This window comes from Rissa tridactyla, chromosome Z (assembly GCF_028500815.1).
Source record: "Rissa tridactyla isolate bRisTri1 chromosome Z, bRisTri1.patW.cur.20221130, whole genome shotgun sequence".
NCBI lineage: Eukaryota > Metazoa > Chordata > Aves > Charadriiformes > Laridae > Rissa > Rissa tridactyla.
In genome coordinates this window covers 17,067,036-17,086,439 of record NC_071497.1, presented here as the reverse complement: position 1 = coordinate 17,086,439, position 19,404 = coordinate 17,067,036, and the positions used below count along the sequence as shown (strand labels likewise).

At 45.9% G+C, this 19,404-nt stretch overlaps 2 protein-coding genes across 4 annotated transcripts in view; one reads left to right on the top strand and one right to left on the bottom strand.

Annotated features, from left to right (window-relative positions):
* The window catches only part of NCBP1 (nuclear cap binding protein subunit 1), a 32,455-nt gene extending 21,058 nt beyond the window's left edge, over nucleotides 1-11,397 (top strand). For both annotated transcript variants that reach the window (XM_054185878.1, XM_054185879.1), the window contains exons 18-23: nucleotides 126-219; nucleotides 2,695-2,798; nucleotides 3,467-3,581; nucleotides 6,043-6,186; nucleotides 6,606-6,719; nucleotides 7,444-11,397. In XM_054185878.1, coding sequence (XP_054041853.1) covers nucleotides 126-219; nucleotides 2,695-2,798; nucleotides 3,467-3,581; nucleotides 6,043-6,186; nucleotides 6,606-6,719; nucleotides 7,444-7,557 — 685 coding nt within the window. In that variant the 3' untranslated portion in view covers nucleotides 7,558-11,397. The remainder of the gene's footprint in view (nucleotides 1-125; nucleotides 220-2,694; nucleotides 2,799-3,466; nucleotides 3,582-6,042; nucleotides 6,187-6,605; nucleotides 6,720-7,443) is intronic.
* On the bottom strand, nucleotides 11,257-18,541 carry XPA (XPA, DNA damage recognition and repair factor). Of its 2 annotated transcripts, XR_008463839.1 has the most exons (7): nucleotides 18,240-18,541; nucleotides 17,770-17,892; nucleotides 15,505-15,610; nucleotides 13,713-13,878; nucleotides 12,925-13,042; nucleotides 12,052-12,321; nucleotides 11,374-11,506 (listed from the first exon to the last, which is right to left on the bottom strand). XR_008463839.1 is itself a non-coding variant. In XM_054185887.1 (6 exons), exons 1-6 carry the CDS (start codon nucleotides 18,433-18,435, stop codon nucleotides 11,358-11,360), a joined length of 858 nt encoding a protein of 285 aa, XP_054041862.1. In that variant the 5' UTR covers nucleotides 18,436-18,540; the 3' UTR covers nucleotides 11,257-11,357. The 2 variants fall into 2 exon arrangements, 1 of the variants encoding a protein (XP_054041862.1); XM_054185887.1 differs by lacking the exon at nucleotides 12,052-12,321 and having other exon boundaries at nucleotides 11,257-11,506; nucleotides 18,240-18,540.
* Nucleotides 18,542-19,404: the final 863 nt, after the last annotated feature.

Below are 19,404 nucleotides of genomic sequence, written 5' to 3'. Positions count from 1 at the left end.
TCTTCAAGAACTACTACAGATAGTCACAAAATTTTTTTTTGGTCAATCTAAACCACTTGCTTTGTATCTGCTGCTCTTTTGACGTGATCCCAACCCCTCCACTGACTACTTACATCTATTAAAAGGTTTCATGAAGTCTTCAAAACGCTTGCTGAAAGTGATGAGGGGAAACTCCATGTTCTGAGGGTTGTATATGAGGTTTGGAAGAATCATCCACAGGTAAGACGTTGCAATGTCAAGTATCTTTGTGAGTTTCAACTCACAGAGGTCATATTTAACAAAAATGTTGGTTTGCTTTATATCCTATAAAAATAACTTGTCTATTGTCATCTTACTTGAAGGAAAGTTCAAATTGTATGTACTGTTGTTGCTAGTGCCTAGAATGAAGGCTGGACATAAAATATATACAATCAGTGAGGCCACTTCTTCCTCAGATTTCATTGAGGGAGGGCAAAGGCTGTCATTATGGCTCGGATTCGTAATATGCTGTTTGTCATACAAGAGAGTAAGTCTTGCTAAAGTCATGTTTCTGTTCAAAATTGGAAAACAGTGTGGATGTGTAAATTGGAATAAGATGTAGATCTCCCATCAAAAACAGGCCACATTCTTAGAAATGTGGAAACCTGGGGGTTTTTGTTTTTTTTTTCAGTTGTTAGTGAAAGCTATACAGTTATTCCACAAAGCTCATGTTGGAGTCACTGTTGTGTGTGGGCAGAGTGAGTAGAGCTGCAGTCAGTGGCTGTTCAGAGCGCATCAGTCTGACAGTGCCATGATCATGTTCATTCTTGAGACAGAGGAAATAACACTCCGAAAGACCTATGAAAAATGCCTCCGTTGTTTAAGCTGTTCAGTTTGTTCAAAGCAGTTGTTTTCTCCCTCAGCTGTCATTCTTCTGTAAATAGAAATTGATAAGTAACTCAAGGTGAATTTGCCTGCATTATTTATTTCATGTGTTGCTTAGTGGTGTGTTTGTGTTGCACTTTATTGTGCTTGAAAGTGGACTGTACCTTACAGCTGCATAGGCCAGGCTTTAGCTGCTGAGAGCAGGGGGTAATCCTTGCATCTGCAGCTGGACCTGTGGTCCATTCCCTAGGGGAGAAACTGAGCACCTAGGAGTTACCTATGCAAGATGTCACCTCTCTTCTAAATACAGTAAAACCATCAAAAAAGCTTGAATTTTTTTATGTATTAAACTTCCTATCCAAATTACTGACCTTGAAAATGTGATACAGTCTGACTTACTTTTTACTGCCATTTAACTGGATCAGAAGAAATTACTACAATCTAATATCTGTATCCTCCTCCTCTTCATTCTTTTGTATTGCAGCATGGCCAAACTGGCATGGAGGTTTCAAACCCAGACTAAACAGACATGTTAGATTTTTATGAATAAGTCAAGATCACTTTAAAAAATACCAAGTGCAAAAGTTAGGAAGGTCTGCTGTTCTACTTGGTCGTGGGACTTAATTTTTCCTCTGTTGCATTTATTGCAGTTCTGTCTTTTGCTTCTGGTCAAGCACTTTGTTTTTTCTGATTCCACAGCCTCCCTGTCACACAGAAGAAATGGTGCCTGGACAGCAGGACACTTATACAGAGTCTGTTTTCATGCTGCTCACGCTACTCCCCTGTCTGTGGGAGTGTCCTTTGATTTGGTTCAGACTATCAGCAGTATTTGCAAAACATAGAGGGCTAATGAGTGTTCTGTGCTACAGATAGGGATTTGGCAAAATAGTAGTCCCTGAACCTGTAAGTAAGGTGACTTCATAAGCAGACACTTTGAGAGGAAGTGTTTTCCCAAAAACCTAGGTCTGTGTTTTTTTAAGACCAGGCTCCATAATCAGAAATTCTTCCTGGCAATAGAGAAAGACAAATAGAGCATAGGATGCTATCCTGGGACTTGAAAGTTAAGCGCTGAGTCTTCTGTATGATTCATTCAGTTATTTTAATTTTCTTTCCTTAAAAGGAGTTTTGTTACACTTCCTTTTTTGACAATGGGTGGTTTTAAGGATATATACAGTGCAGGCTGTGGTTCTTAGATACTGTGGCATTCAAGCACATGAGTAACTAAGATAAGCCTTTTTTCTGAATAGCTTGCAACTGCTTTAGTCAGTAACTCCTCTCTGCAGTTGCCTGCCAGTTTGCTTGTGACCCCCCAAAGTAAGCACTTCCATTGACTGCACAGTGCTGGCTCTGCCCTGAAATTAATAAGTCCTGTAGAGAAGGGCTTACTGTCGCGTTTGAAGGCTGTTGCGGTTCAAGGAGAGTGTGCTGACAGTAGCTCCTTCATTATGGTGGTCTGACCAGGTATATATGCTCTGGCTTGAGTACTTCAATGACAAATACTAGGACTTGTGTCTCTGATGCCTCGCTTCCAACTGTGATGCTTGTATTTTTTTGCTTTTGTATGGAAGTATGTATGTTAATAAACATACATCACTTTCACAAGAGGTAGAAAGAGTTGTTAAACAAAATCAGAATGCTTTTTATGTAATTGATATAAATCCCCTAATTTGAGCAGTTTTAGGCTAGACAACACAACTTCCTAAAGTATTTGAAATTAGCCAGTAATATCACTAACATGGAGTTGCATCAAACCATCTCTGGTTTTATGTGAGGCTGGAATACTTTACAGAGATTGTGTGTGCAAGCCCTTTTCTTATTTTGAATGACGATCATGTCTTTCACAAAATATAGATGATTGCTGTGCTTGTGGACAAGATGATTCGGACACAAATTGTTGACTGTGCTGCAGTAGCAAACTGGATCTTCTCTTCAGAGCTTGCACATGATTTTACTAGGTAACAAGAATTTGTCTTGCATTGTTATTTGTCTGTTAATTACTACTTTAAGAGGCCAGTACATAGTTTAATCTATGAAAACTGAGTAGTGAAAGAAAAAGGTACAATTAAGCTTTTACTCCTTCTACAAAATACATACTTCAGCATTTTTTTCTTCCTGAGTTGAGGTATGAATGTTTACATGACAGTGCAAGAATGTTGCGAGCGTGTCATTTTGCAAGTAGTCTTCTAAGCAGAACTGCCAAAGCAGAACGACACTGGAACTATTTCTAGACAAAGTGTGTTGCTGTGTGTTAATAGCTGCTAGCATAACGTGGTCCTGGTCTTTGATTGAGGTATTTAACTTGTAGAACCATTGATATGTGGTTATTGTATGGAGACATTATTGAGAACAGGAGAAATGTTTCATCTGTGAAGTCAATCTGATGTTGGTAGTCTTGCAGTATGTGTATGAATTGGAAGTGTACTGCAAAATATAGAAGTGATTGTTAGGTTTTCTTACATCACAGGTATGCTTTCCTATATGCTGAGTGTTTGCTCACTCTAGTAGATATCTTAGATGATGCTAAGTCTTTTAATTCCCCCAGATGCATTTTTCTGTAAGAAACTACATTTAGTTTTCTATCTTAGTGTGTAATGTAGTGTTTTGAGCTTTTTGTCTTTCCTAGGTTTTATATCTGGGAGATCTTACATTCCACAATTCGTAAGATGAATAAGCATGTTCTGAAGATTCACAAAGAACTGGAGGAGACTAAGGCAAGATTGGCCAGGCAGCACAAAAGAGTGAGTAATTTGTTTGTGATTTTTAATTATTATAAGCTAAGTTATACAAACCTGCATGCCATCAGACTGACACACATTTGGTTTTGGGAAGGGCTGAATAAAATGTTTGTCAGGAAGCAGGTCTGCAGACATGTTGTCATCTGTAGCACTAAACCATTAAAAATTCGTTGCATGTTCTCAGTCTGCCTTTCTAATGGTAGCTATAACCTAAGAATCCAGTAAAATGTTTGGGGGAATTCATATGCATTTGCTCTGTTCAAGCTTTCTCTCACAAGTTCTCTTCCAATACAAGCATGTCTTCCACTTGCCTTCTGATCTAGATTACAGTTACCTTATTAGATAACAATAAGAACAGTTACAAATTATTTACAGTAAGTTCTGTTAAAGAGTACTCTTGTGGCTTCCATGCAGAAGTGCACGGAAACAGCTATTTGCCATTGAAAAGTTGGCTGTTACTGTTCTTCTGATGGATGCTGCTGGATTCTGACACTGGCATCTGTCACTTCCTTCTTCCAGCTTATTTTTCTGAGTACCTTTGCATGATCTGGGTTACTATATACAACGAATGGATAGGCAAGCAGCCGCTGTATTGTTCCGTTGTCCCAAGTGAGACAATAAAATGGGGTGAGAGAATGTCTTCTGTGGCAGCTGGGAAAGACAGGGCCCAAGAAAGCGTGGCTGAATGCAATACTTTGTCATGATAGAATGAAGTCAGTTGACAGACATGCTGAGAGTTACAGATAGCAAGAGAGAATTTCCATGTTTCTGTGTAGTCTGTGAGTATAATTACCTGCATGAAACTTGTAGCTAGCTCCAAAACATTAATTCTGACAAAGTTAATGTAAGAAATCGACACATGGCACAGAGGCTGCTGATGGCTTTTGAAGAAACCTGCACAAGTCAGTAATTTTTTCAGAAGTTTTTGTTGAGAGATCACCAATACCTTGCAGTTTGCAGGTGTTGGTTCATCCCAGCCCCTTCATCTTGTTTCCTTCGCTCCCAGCAAAAGCCATCCTAGTTGCTTGCATCCTCAATCTACATTGATCAGCAGTTAATAAATGCCCTTAAATATAGAACACTTAGGTGCAGTCATTGATCTTACTGTGAGGCAAAGAGCTTCTCTGGCGTCTCTAAACAAATATACGTGTTTTCATTTTTGTACTTGTCTCTTACTGCAGCTCTTTATTACTGAGTACTTTAAATGAGTACTGTGCCAGGAAGAAATATTTGTGTGCAACATTGAGTAGTTCTGCAGGCTGTTGCTCTGCTGCATGGCCCTTTAGAGGAAGTAAGCCATCAAGTTTTGATGCATAAAGTGGATTGCCTTACTATGGAATCAGTCCAAGGCTTACATGCTTTCTCTGGTCCTATTGGTCCTTTAGCATTTTGAGTTCAGGAAACCTCTGTAGGTGGGGAAAAAGCAAGTTCCTATAGAGAGGATAAAATTAAATTCTCACTTGCTCTGGGAAGTCATTATTATTTTTTACGCTGATTCAGAGCTGTAGCTATCTTCTGATTGTGAGTTTCATTTGCTATGCAGTAGGTGAGTTAACACGTGGCCCTATATTTGTCAAAAGTTGCATGTGCTCCTCGTAACAAACCTTTGAATTTTGGGCTGTTAACTTAAGGGTAGTTTTGCACAGAAACAATCCTACAAGACTGAAGCAATATCTGTGTTTGAATGTACCATAATCTGTCAGATTCTGCCTTTGCTTACTGTTGTGTACCTCTTAGTCTTGTGCAAGACTTTGTTACCTGAGCTCCCAAGTGCGGTACTTAGGGTATTTTGTGGTGGCTGTTGTGGTGGTCTGTTTTGTTTGTGAGGCAATGAGAACATGCCGTGTTCCTCATTAGTAGTTTGGTTTCCATGCTGACCTTTTCTAGTCTGAGAGCATCCGTTTTGATCACGAATATAGGTAGTCCCCACTTTAACACCATGGGCTACAGTCTCTAGTCTTCCTTTTGTGCTAACCAGCCGGATTCATCTGAGTTCTTGCACAAAAGTGCTTTATTGTTGGGACCCCTGAGACTTCAGAACTGTTCATTGAATTAATTACCTGCCCTGCTGCAGTGGAAACAATTCAAAAAATCTACATTGGATTTTTTTTCCCCTTCTTTTTAAAAAAGCTGTTCATTATCTGATAATGATAAGTCAGCAGGGGTATTACCTTTTATTGTATTTCCACTCAATAAAAGACTAGTAAATCTTTAAGCTTGCCCCGGTTTCTCTGAAACCTTGATTATTTTTTTTCAGGGCTTCCCCATATTGGCGTTTTTCCTCCCAGATTTCTTTGCTGAACCATATTCAAAGTAAAATACAATACTTACCAAGCTACAGAGCAGCTTCAGTTGCTGCTCTTCAGTTGCGCTGCAGACCTTTTCACATGTGGAACCAAAGGGCATTTACCATATCCACAGGTAGCCAGGTTACTAGTTAGTCTTGTGGTGTTGTCACTTGCAGCGAGACAGTGATGATGATGATGACGACGATGACCGAAGCAGCGATCGGGAAGATGGACCACTAGAAGAGCAGATAGAGCGCTTGCAGGAGAAAGTAGAGTCAGCCCAGAGTGAGCAAAAGAATCTCTTCCTTGTTATATTCCAGGTAATGATGCGCAAAGTCTCTTCTCAGTTCCAGGTTTTATAAGCTTTCAGTGTTACTTGTATCTCAGGAGTCTTCTTGGAATAAGAATATGGGAAAGGGTTGATTGTGGGTCAGAGTCAATCCAGATCCCTGCAAAGACCACTTCTGAGCAGGATCAATTCGGTTTCGAGTGCTCAGGAACAAAGCAGTTCTACTAGCATACAGTTTCCTGAACAACCAGAAGGTAACTGGATTTTATTTGCTTGCTAAATTCAGTGTTTGTCAAGCAAAATAACTATTCTCACATTGCTGTTCAAAGCTTCTGTCTCCCAGATCCTCTTACCTGAGGTTAGGATCCAGCTTCCATTTGGCGAGACTGAATAAGTATTCAGTGAATGCTTATTCATAACACTGAAAAAGTATTTTCTCCTCTCCTGCAGCGTTTCATTATGTTGTTAACTGAGCACTTAGTGCGCTGTGAAACCGGTGGAATTGATGTATTTACACCTTGGTACAAGAGCTGTATAGAGAGGCTGCAGCAGATCTTCCTGCAGGTAAACTTCATTTCGTGGTTGGGAGGGCTGTGGGCAGGGACGCGCCGGGTAGACAAGCTTTGTGGCTGGAGAACTGAGCACTCTGCGGGAGTAGCAGTAGGTGGCAGCAGCACGTCTTCTCTGAAGGCTCCTGTGGGGCTAGGTCAGAACTCTGGTTCTGGCCACGTCTCTGCCGCAGACTGGTGGAGCGACTGGTCCTTGGTTGATTCCCACGCTGCGAGTGTACTCCAAAAAGAAAATAATTTTCGAATTCTGGGCTCTGTATTAAATCAGGTAACAAGCACAGGTGGCTGGATGAAAGTGATAGTAATAGAAAACTATACCTGTGCGAGCAGGGGATGTGGGAGTGGTGGTATAATTCTCCCCTGGGCTGAACCTTTCCCAGGTAGTAGATGTGGCTTCAGAGAAAAGCAAATACCATGATTCTCCTAAGAGTTATCTGCCATTGCGTGGTGTCCTGCACACAATTTGGGCTGCAGGAGTGAAGAGCAGAGTGCTTCTCAAGAGAGGATTTCAGCACAGGGCTTCTTCTTGCCAATCAGTAGTGGCTTGACGTTATGTTTTTCTTGTCAGTGGCTACCGTGTTGTGAAAATGAGATGCGCTTAACAATTTTGATGAAAACATTTGGCTTGTGATTCTTACGTGTCTTGACTTCTCTGCCTGCTCTTATGTGAGGATAAATGAAAAAAACCAAAGTTTTGTGTTTTGTTTTTTATCCACCAGCATCACCAGATAATCCAGCAGTACATGGTGACCCTGGAGAACCTCCTGTTTACAGCTGAACTGGACCACCACATACTGGCTGTGTTTCAGCAGTTCTGTGCTCTGCAGGCCTGAGGATTCTCCACGGGCAGAGTCTTGTCTGCAGGACTTTAATGAATTTAATTTTTTCTTTTTTTAATAGGAAACGTGATATGGGGATGGAAGAAATTTTTTGACTAAAACTGGCTTTCATGTGCTTATATATAAAACAATACAGTACTCTAACCAACAGCAAACTGTGTAAGCATCGTAAGCCTTACAAGATAAAACTGATAGGGGATAGACATGAAGTAAAGTATGACTTCTTTTCATTGTCTTTTAATTTGGTTTGACTCTTGACTTCATAATAGTATTTTTGTTTCTCCCATGTTGTTTATATAAAAATAAAAATCAGGCAAAAAAAAAAGAAAACCAAACAGAAAAACCCCAACTAGTAGAATTTGTTACCTCTGCCTGGCGCTTAAATCAAAGGAATTGTAGAAATGATAAAAAGTTCATGGTGTTTTATGAGTATGAAAGGGGATGCACCTTCTCAGTGAGCAGTGTGGTAAGCTCTCTAGGGTGGCACAGGAAAAGTGTCTTAACTTTGGGCGTGTGAAACACTTGAGTTAAAGCTTTCAAAGTAGTATAGAGCATATAGATTTGTTTATTACCAAGCCAGCTAGGTTTTCACAGTTTGAAAGAACATGGTTGTAATACAATTGAAATACGTTTTTTTTAAATGTATTGTCTAGTGTCTTATTACCGTAGCTATAAACAATCGGTAGAGGAACTTCATGGACAACTTCTGAAAAAGGCAATCCTTTGTTGGGGTATGGTGGAAGAATCATGAACTGCTTCTGGCAGCGGTCGTCACTGGTGAATACAGACAGTAAGCAAGAGCTGGTGGAACAAACTTTTGACTTCTGTACTGCAAGCCTTACCTGGGTGTGAGGAACTCCAGGTGCCAGGGGAGAGGGAAGGGCAGTCTTGGGCTTGTTCCTTTATTTCAGCCTGTAACAAGTTGGGCTGACAGACCTGCGCTGAGCCGGACCTGCAGGCTGGCTGTGATGCCAGAAACCTTCCTGGTAATGAAGGTGGATGAAGCAGGTGCCCTCACCTCAACCTGGCTCAGTAACAACTGCTTTGCAGTGGCTGCATATGGTACACCCTGCCCTTGCTTTAAAATGTGACAACAGCATGTGGCTCCTGTGTCTTCAGAAAGCATTTTGGTGCTAAGTTAAGTGGTATCTCACGGGCAGTGACTTAGACTGGGGAAACACAACCTGAAAATACAGTAGTTTTGAGTTACGCAAATAACATTACGTACATAAAGGCCAGAGCAGAGTGGTTTGTATTGCAGTGAGCAGTGATGAATGGCAAAGACACTGTCTTGGGTCCTCGGGTCCGTTGGTGCGCCATCTGTTTCCAGGCTGTTTATGGTCTCTTCCTTTTGCAGTTAAATGTTTAAAGAATTTCATACCCAGAGCTATTCAGTTTAAGGTTAGAAAGTGATGAGCTTTGAGTAATTTTGTTCCTGTACAAGTTATTTTTTCAAATATTATGCCTAGTAATGCATTTCATCTGTACGTTGACCAATTGACCCTCCTGATCAAGCGAGGAGGGTGAAAAATGGAACTTTCTACTTTGAATGTTGACATAAGTTTGTGTCTGGCCTGTAGTGACACAGTATGTCCTCATAGACTTGGATCTGTGACTTCTGCTTTCTCTGCTGACCCTTTCTGATTTGACTGATCCCTCTGTTCTTTCAGGGTATACTGTTAATTGTTGTAAATTTGCTTTATGCCAGGGTTTTGTCAGTTACGCGCAGACTTTTGCTTCAGATCTTTCTCTGTTAATGTTCTTGAGTAATCAAATAGGGTTTTCTGTTGGCTCTTATTTTTTTTTAAGAAACATTTAATACTGTAGAGGTTTTAATTGGGGTTTAATAGTTTTTTTCACTGGCTCAGATCAGTATCAGAGTTCTGATATTAACTAATGGTGGGGATCTGACTATAAATGTGACTTCTGTAAAACTGATAATGCAGTTAAAACTTGGAAACCTGTAACTTCCTCTGAGCCTTGACAGATGCAGGTGCTGGGGATCCAGTTGCAAATGCCTGAGCATAGTCCTACGATTTAAAACCAAATAGCGATGTCTTTCAAAACCGGTTTGACTTCCATGGTGAGCCTGAGCTTTGATGACATTTCTTGAGTCTGTTGGACACCTTCCCCTCGTTGTAGGTCCAGTGGCGTCCACCTGACTTGACGGGGGAGCAGGTTGGCTCTGTAGGGAAGAGGAGACACTTGTGTAGTGATGCCAGCAGCTAACTGGAGAAACCAGGAACTGCTGAAGTGTGAGAGGTGGTGGATAGTTGTAAAGATGCTGTAGAAATGTGGTGTGGTTGGAAAAAAAATGCACAATTAAAGACAATAATAAATGAAGGTGATGCAGGTTGCTACTGGGAGTGTTTGTGCTACCTATTTTTGGGTGGGGGGTGGTGGTGGTGCACTGAAGCAAAGCAGGTCGGGTTTGGAGCAGTTTCGTTTCCCCTGCGCAGTTGCTGGTGCCATGACTAACACCCAGGCCCTCACTGCCTGGCTGACCTAACATGCCTCCCCCACCCTGGGCAAGCACGCGTGCTGCTGCTGTGGAAATTGTCCTCCTCCCTCTCCACCTTCTGGGTGGTGCCGCTGCAGGAGGTGAGGCAGGGTGGTTCCTGCCGCCTACCCACAGGTAGGAGCTTCAGCAGCCAGTTTTGGGACCCAAGACAGCACTGAGTCATGGCACCCAGAAAACTACCTCCAAAAGCCGCGCCAGGACCTGCCTCCTGCCCTCCCATGTGCCACTTTCCTACGCCTTGCACGGCCCCGAGTCCTCTAGGCTTTGGAGAGGTGAATGCCTGTTGGTGGAAGCATCACCTTCCCTCCCAGACACCTTCTCTCCCCCTGTAACCTTTCAGCTCTGCACAGCCACAGCGGCCCAGGCGCCTCCGAGTCTCCAGAGGCTTCCCCAAGATCTGCCCTATTTACAACGGCAAACAAATGCAGAGCTGCCGGCTACCGCCGTTTTCTTACACTTCATCCATTTCCACCCGCATTCCACAACAGCTGTGAGAACTGCAGATTTGCAATTTGAGAGATTTGAAAGAAAATCCACCCTCTACTGAAAGCACACATCGTTTGGGCGCACTTAAGAGCGATCTACATTGGAATGCTACTTCCCCCACCCCCCAAAGAAAGGTATTTGTCAGAAATTTGTAAATGAAAAGGGAGAAGTTGTATTCAGAGACACCTTTTGTCTTTTGCTCCAAAGCAAGAGAATACCCTTAAGGCCTCTCCCCTGTGAAGCATGCTAAGAGATGAGTCAGAAACTCCCCAGGAGCATCCAGCTTCCTTTTGAGAGAGAATTCTCCTTTAATGGAGTCGAGTCTCCCAATCCAAGCAGGAGAACCTGCCTTGCAACATGGTCTCCAACCACCAGAGGAGGGGCTTTACCACCTAGCTGTCCTCTGCCCGCCCACGGCAACAGTAACTGGAAACCAGGCTCCAGTTAGGGCAAAACGTGGAGCCTTCCTCCGCTAAGGGAAGCAGACAAGTAGGGGGAAGTTCACCTTCATTTCACCAGCGTGAAATGAAACAGAAGGACACCGACTTATCTTTGGGCCTACAAGGTACCAATTTATTGAACTGTTAAAAATGTGTTATATTCTACACCAACATCTAGCTTAAAAGCCAAAGCTTATTCTTCTCTACAGAGCTTCTTGCAACTGAAGAACATCATGCTTCACAGAATTTGGCTTGTTCATAATTAGAATTTATTTCACTTTAAATACAAAATACCATTAAAAAGATAACGCAATTAAGAAAAAGAAAAAAAAAAAAACAGGTTAGCACTACATCTTCTCATAAGTTAATTCATGGCCACATACAGTACATGTCTTTTTAAATGTATCTTCATCAATGTTTTCTTCTGGTCCATACTCATGTTCATGGATTCTAGCTTCTTTCTTCCACAAGCTGCTCCTCACAGCACGGCGGAGTTCTGATGAGAAATGTAAGAAAACGTTAAGATTTTAGTAAATCTTACAAATAATGGTTAGTAAAACTCAGGCTAACCACCTTTCTGAGGACTAACAGATGACAATCTGCTTGTTGCCCGCCTTCCACAAATTCTGTGTGAGAATCTGCTACTGCAAGAACAAGCGTTGACTTGCCTTGCAATCTTCACCTCATTTGCATATTTTAAAGGATAAGAACTATGCCGACATGAGATCTCACAGGAGAAGATTTTCCATCTGGCCTGAGTACATGTTGCCCCCTGCCTTTTTTTACAGGAAGCCATTCAAGGGTATCCAAAAGGGGTCGGTGGAATGCAGAGGAAAAGTTTTTATAAAACGCCTCATTGTTTTGCGTGACCAAGAAAGACTACTTTCCATTCAGGTCACAGTAAGCCTCCCAAATGACTTGGCATTCTCCAAGCTTTATGCCCAATAATGCGAGTTGCCTCTGCAGCAGCCGCAGTGAAGCCAGGCTGGCAGCTCAGCCCCAGAAATTATCCGGATGTTGCAGGCGGGTGGGCAAGCATACCGAACAGCAGAACGCCGTCATGTTTTGGGACAAGCCATTCAGGCTGCAAACTTTGTCACGTTAAGGCCTGTACTCGCACGGAACTCTGGCATCTCGGCTACAGTCTGCTGCCCGTCCTTCTGTGCGCTGGACATCAATGGTCAGGACGGGGGTAATTTGCTCAGTCTCACGTTCTGCCCCCTCCAGACAACACCAGCACAGCCAGCCGGAGCTGTGTGCCCCCCGAGTGCCGGCCCGTAGTGAAGCACGGGTGCACCGTCAGCCACAGCTCTGTCCAAGAAACAAATATGTGGTCTTTTTTAGAATTACTAGCATGTCTGTGCCGAAAGTGTTTTCCAAAAGTTCTACCCATTGAATGCTCTCCTAATTTATCAGGAAAAAACAAGGATAACGAGCTGTAAAAACAGCACCTGGGAAAAAGGGGAAAAGCCATTTTCTACCTTCATTTAAAGTTACTCCACCTGAAGGCATACATATGACAGAATTAGAACACACTGCCACAAAAATCTATGTTTTCTCCAAGTCATGAAAAGTAACAGAACAATCTATGGTATATCTTGGGTCATATAAAAAAACTTAAAAGAACACCATAATGAACTGCTGTTAATCGACTTCCTTCCCTTACATCATGTCCGTAGGACAACAGGGTAATTCAGGTTGGAAGGGACCTCAGATCTCCAGTCCAACCCTCTGCCCAAAACGGTCAGTTACGAGGTCAGACCAGGCTGCTCTGGGCTTGCCCACACAGCTCTTGAAAGCCTCCATTTTGCCAAACTGACTGTTTTCTAAATACTTTTAGTCAGAGGCAGAAACACATTCAAACAGAACTGTACTTTACTTCAGGTACTGCAGTATGTAAGTTTAACCCTTTACCTTTAACTTTCTTATCAAACTTCTTCTGTTTCATCTTCTCTCTGGTGTCACGGCGGAGTTCCTTCGCTTCTTGCAGTGATTCTTCACTACCCCAGACTTCAAGAGAACGCTTGATTACCTACAGGATGGACATAAATGTGTTTCTTTTTTCCCCTGAAACAATAGAAGTAAACTAACTCAATTTAATTCTTTCTCTACACGTGTACAAGCCAACCCAATATTGCCTCTGCCTCCCATCTGTCTCTTTGCTCTCGACCTGCAAACATGGCATTCCTTCCACAGTAAGAGGCAACACTGATTTTTAGTATCAGCTAGATTTAACTTGGAGGGGTAAAACCCAGCTCTAATTTCCTGCATATTCCACTAAAGCAGCCACATTCCCGTATAAGTAGCAAACAAGGAGTGACAAGAGCCCTAGAAAAATCTACTGGCCTTTCCTGCTGCCTCTGAGGGCAGAGGGCAAACACGAGGCCACCGCCACAAAGGGCCACAGACAGCAGCAGCTGCCCCACGCATTTGAGATTAGCACTGAAACGACCTGCAATGGTGCAAGCCACTGAGGCTGTGCTCCATGAACAACTTCAAAATGCTCACCAACACCAGCAAATTCATGAATCTAGACCACCTCTCTGTATTTTTTTAACTATATAGGAAATTACACAGGCTACACATAATATACTCAGCTTCGACAAATTAATTCACGAGTCAGAACCAAAGCGACGCCATTTTGGCTACTAGAACTGTATGAAGGTAAAAAGAGCTCTGAAATACGCTAACAGATTCTATACCTGTAGTTTTAAATAAAGTTTCATGTCACCCCATCGTGAATTATGAGGGTTTTTCTTCACAATGAATCGGAGTACTGGTTCTCTCTTGTCTAAGTCACAGTCTTTAAGAAGATACTCTTCTTTCGCTTCTGTCCTTGTTATAAGCTTATGTTTATCTTCAGCATCTCTGAAAGATGTAAAATAATGATGAGAAAGCCACACCCGAAAACCACGTTATTGACATCTAAATCCCCCACCACTTCTAACATTCCTGAAATACAGGTAGTCCTCATCCTTTCTGTTTTTATGTATGCAAATAACTTTGGATTCCAACAATCTAGCTAAACTGCAGGATGGGTTTACTGAAATTAAGATTAAAAATTCTCCCATTTGAGGAAACCTAGGCTGACAAGCCTGTTTTTCTAGAAGGGCTTTTCTTCTATTTTCTTGCAAGAGCGAGTAACTGAAACTTAAAAGGAGTATGAATAATTTTAAGTATTCACCTAACCCAGATGCAATTCAAGAGGACAAAGTACAAGCCTGACACATGGTCAAGAGAGAAAGAATGTGTAACGTGAGACCAGTCAGATCACCTGAGAATATACACACTCCATATGCTTCTAGATCCCAGAAACAGATTAGCAAAACAGCTTAGCAACACAACAAAGCACTTGTTTCTAAATGCAAGACAGCAGGCAGAGGAACCATAAAATAAAGAGCTTAAAAGATTGTAACTTTTACCAGACAGATAATGAAAAATTGTGTAACCACGGCAGCATTTATGAGTTAACGAAAAAAAAATTACATTTACGCAATCCTGACTGAAGTGTAACTCAAATTGCTGGAGCCGGAACAATCTTCCAAGCGCTAAGTGCCAGCAACGGTCATCAAGGAAGTTCTGCTGTAAACGTAGCTTTACTAGAATTCAAAGTTCACCGTAAAAGCTAATGCACCGGGCAACCTCGAGCGCTCGGCTGCCAGAGCTACTTAGTCTGAAAGAAAACCACCCTTAAGGCTCCGAGCCCTCTCCTTTTTCTACCCATTTTTAGCTTCGAGAGACAGCACTTTGTCCGATTGTGAACTGCCCGCGCCATGTGCGCGCCCCTGACCCCTCCCTGCAGCAAACACGGGAGATCCCGGAACAAACTCCTCGCTGCAATCTATTTTTTTTTCCCACCCATTCATTCTTACACTCGCGTGTGGTTGGCTGCCTCGATTGGTTTGATTGCCCTCGTTATCTTGATGGCTTTTGGGGCATTTTCTGTGCTGCCGGTAAGTCAGCCAAGAGGCTGCCTCCCGCTCAAGGTCAAACTCCTGCTTACCCTGCAGGTCCACCGGTAACCTCCGGTGGGGGCTCTGCCCTTTGCCTGCCACGCTCCCACTGACCAAAGTACGAACCTCGCTCGGGTTAACACTCCCAGCAAACACTCCCCTAACCCCCCGCTCCACTCCGCAAAGCGGGTATTCCGCGTTCGAACCGTTTTCCAAACAGCTCGTCTGCAACCACACGCCCGTTTCCACGCCGACAGACGCGCTAACTGCTCTCCAGACACCATGCTTCCACAATATTATGTAAAAATGTATGGATGTCCCCCATCCCAAAACAGGCTTGTGAGACAACGCCGTTTTTCACTTCCGTAAGGGAAAATACAGGTTATCAACTTCCACTGACTTTTTCAGTACGTGTAAAGTTACTGAAAAGTGTCTTTGCTGACAGCCTTTTTAAATTGAACAGAATGGCTGTAATTAACTAAATTACATCCAGCAATCTTTACGTAAGATAAAGCTTCCCTCTCCTGATTATTTGTAATACCTGCAATTATCACATGTTGCCCAATCAAAGTGCTGCATAAGGTAGGAGTCCATGAATTCTTTGCCACAGTCTCCACAGATGAGATAGTCAAACTCTAGTACAGGTGCTAATGGAAAGAAATTTTTTTTTTAAATAACTACCAAGTTAAAAACAAGCATTTGGAATTGGTATAACAGGTAATTTTACTAAAATTTACATTATAGCTCTTATAGTGTTCGTTACAGACTAGTTTCACTCCTCTATTGAAATTTTCCAGAAAGATACAGTACAAATTGAAACCCGTTATCGCGCAGTCCCATCTCTGCTGGAATATTTCTGTTCTTGCTGGAAGGTTCACTCTATTAAGTATTGGATTTCAACATTCAAATGCACACATTTGTTTCGACTTAGCCATTGTTTAAAAAAAAAAAAAATTCTCCGCGCTTCCCCCATTTAGTGCTTCATATCCCCTCCTACGGCTTCCTCCGCTCTGGCCTTTCAAAATCCGTCCTGATTCAGCGAGGACGTGCAGGCAGGAACGGGAGGAAGCAGGGAAGGAAGGGGACGCAGTTCGCAGAGGGTGGCTGGAGCAGGAAGCAGTACAGGAGCGGCGCTGGCATCATGGTTCTCTCAGCTCTGCTCCTGTTTTTTTCCGAGCTCAGCCACACCTGCCTCTCCCTAAAAACGAGCTCATCGGAGGCCCCAGGGCGGTCGGCAAGGCTCTCGTCCGTCGCAGCTGGCAGAAATGGAGGTGGATGGCCAGAGAGCTGCTAGGAGTGGAATGGGGATGGAGCTCCACTACAATCCTCTCCCCAAGCCCTCTCAGCACTGCTCCAAGCCCAGACTCATCCCGCTGTCGGCCATCGGTCGGGGCCGCATCCTCGCCGGGCAGATCACCTCCAGCGCCACCGCCATCTGCTTTGTGTTCCATGTGACACCTAGAAACACTGATCCCGGTAACCGCAGCTCTAAGGAATGTTCCCCTTAACAGTAACATTGTAATTCTAGCAGAAAATTAACATTTTTATACAGTTTCACCAGGTGAAAAGTGAGGTAATGCCGCAGAATATTAAGAATACCTGAAACGGAAGATTAATGCTCGGCATGCAGCAGCATACATCTTTAATTGCGTTTGCATTTGTAGCAGATTCGATCTTGCACAGGCGACATTTTATGCCAATTCAGTCCTACTAGCGGCAGCGGAATGCTCAGTACTTCGCATAGCCATGCTCTTACATCACATTTCATCATTTAAGGCAGTGCTTCCCGAACATAAAGACGCTTTATTAAGACAATGACATCATGAATTACACAGCAAAAAATACCCCCGCTGCAAAGGCGTCCCCGTTCTACTTAATTTATTGTTAACCGTTACCCCCTCAAAAGAAGCAGGGCTGCTAATTATTTACACCCTTAATGAAATCCGGTGGCGATTTCTAACAAAGAGATATACTGCACCAACAGCCCTGCAGCCGATTCAGAGCAGAACAAAGCAAGACAAAGGCAATCCCAGAGAAGAAAGTGAATCTATTTTGGGATCCTTACTTCTCCATTTGCTTTTTTGAAGCGAGAATATAGCAAGACAATATGTCGAAATCCCCCACAAAACGATCAGCAAGTTGGCGTCAGCCACGTTTTATAACGATAAAAGCTGGCACTGCAGCAGTGCTCAGACCTTGGCATAAACGCTACCCATCCCAAAAATTCCCAATCCCGACGAAGCCGCGCAGATTTACACTTACTTTAGTCTTAAAATTCAAATTCCCGAAACAAATACTGGAAGTAACGTTCATCGGGGAAAAGGGGGAAAAAAAAAAAATCTGCTATACCCAAGGGCATTGGCTGTGTCCCACTTCCGCGGCTTAAAATTCTTCGTTTTTAATTACCGCGTTATTTGCTAGCCGCCTTAATCGGAGGCGCCAGAAATGGAGCACATCCAGAGAGGCGCGTGAGGAGGAAAGAGGAAGGGGAAAAAAAGAAAAAAAAAAAAAGGGAGGGGGAGGGAAGGGGAGGGGGAGGAAGAAGAAAGGAGGAAAAAAAAAAAAGCCCGGGAAAAAAAAAAAAGGCGCCCAGCCCGCCCGCCCTGCTCGCCCAGCCCGGCTCACTGTCGCCCCCGCGCCTTCCTGCCCTCCCCCGCCGGCTCCACGCACGCGGCGCCGCCTCTTTCCTGCACACCGCCCCCCCCGGGGTGGGGTGGGGGGAAGGGGAGCGGGGAGGGGTGGTGGGGGGGGAAAATTCGGTCGGTTTTTTATTTTAACGAAATATATATAGTTCTTTTTCTTTTACCGGGGGGATGCACGATTTTCTTGGCGCCGCCGGCCTCTTCCTCCGCCTCCTCCTCCTCCTCCTCCAGGAGGAAGCCCCCTCCCGTGTCCACGACCTTGGGGGGGGCCCGCACCCGCACGCCGCCTGCAGAAAAGACAAACGAGACGCCCGCGTTTTAGCGCCGCGGCGGGAGCCGCCGCCGCTAGGGGGCGTCCTCCACTCCTCCCCACCCCCCCTCCGCGCGCCGCGAGGCGGGGGGCCGCGGCGCGCGCGCGCGGGCCCCCCTCCCCCCCCCCTCCATGTGGAGGGAGGGGGGAGGGGAGCCCTCGCGCGCCGCCGCGGCGGCTCCCCCCCCCCCCCCCGCCTTCCCGCCGCCTCGCGCCCAACGGCGCCGCGCCGCGGCGCCCCCCCCCCCCTCGCAAAAATGAAGGGAAATAGGGTCGCGGGGAGCTGCCCGGCCAGGCCGGGACCATCCGCCGCCGCCATCCGACCTGCGGCAGGGTAGGGCCGGGCCGCCAGCCGCGCCTGCCGCAGTGCCAGCGCCCGCTGCCGGTTCCGCTCGATCTTCGCCAGCGCTGCCGCCGAGAGGGGCGGCCGCTCGCCCGTAGTCTCCTTCTTCGTCTCCTTCTTCTTCTCCTCCTCCTTTTCTTCCTCCTCTTCCATCAGGGCCGGGGCCGCGCCCGCCATGGCGGCGGCGGGAGCCAGCGGAGCCCCGCGAGTCTCCCCCCGCTCCGGCGGCAGTGGCGACTCGCCCTTCCCCTCGCCGAGCCGCCGCCGCACTGCGCCTGCGCAGAGCGGGAGGCGGGGGAGGGGGCGAAAGGGGCGAGGCCCCCCCGCGCATGCGCGCAGCCGCCGCCGCGCCTCCCCGCACCGCCACGGCGGGACCCGCCCCGCCGCCGCGCGGGGCGCGACGGGAAGCGCCTGGGGGGGGGGGAACTGGGGGGGGGGGAGGGGGGCGAAAAAGGGGGGGGCTGGGGGGGCGCGCCGGGCCGCGGCCTGCGTGGCGGCCCCGCACTGGGGGCGGGGGGGGGAACCGGGAGGAGGGGGACACGGCCCGGTACCGGCCCCGGGGGGCTTTGGGGGAGGGGGAGGGTTGGTACCGGGGATTGCAGCGCGGGGTGGGGGAGGGGAGGCGATGACCCTGCGATTTCCGCGTGTGCCGTTTTCGAGCGCTTTCTGCGGCAGCCCCCGCCTGGGGCTTGAGCAACCCTATTACAAAAAAAAAACCCACCACCCCCCACACCACAAAAAAAACCCAAAAAACTACACAAAACCCCCCAAAGCCCGCCGCCCCGCACGGCAGGAATTCCTTCACGGCGTCACCCTTTTGTCCGCGGAAGGCGGGCCCCGCGCTGCGTTTCCCTGGCCGACCGCCGGCATGCGGCGGGCTGGGCCCAGCCCGGCCGCCATTCCTGCCCGGGGGGCGGCCTAAGCATGGACGTGGAGCCCCGTGCGGGTAGCCTGCGGCGGGGCCCTTCCCGGCCGGGGGGGCCCCGGGCCTCCCCTGCTCCTGAGGAGACCTCTGCTGCCACCGGGGAAGGCGGCCCGCGTTCACCCCAGCCAGGGGGGCAGCCCGCCCTACCCCGCCTCGGTGGGCCTGCCAGGACGGCCTCAGCCGCCGTTTCTTTCCTCAGAAAAGATACTAAACTGCTACCG

Coding starts and splice junctions, on each gene's coding strand:
- XPA (XM_054185887.1), bottom strand. CDS start 18,435: ATGGCGGGCGCGGCCCCGGCCCTGATGGAAGAGGAGGAAGAAAAGGAG. Junction 17,893..18,239: donor CCGGCCCTACCCTGCCGCAG/GTCGGATGGCGG, acceptor TCTTTTCTGCAG/GCGGCGTGCGGGTGCGGGCC. Junction 11,507..12,924: donor GTTTGATAAGAAAGTTAAAG/GTAAAGGGTTAA, acceptor ATTTCTCATCAG/AACTCCGCCGTGCTGTGAGG.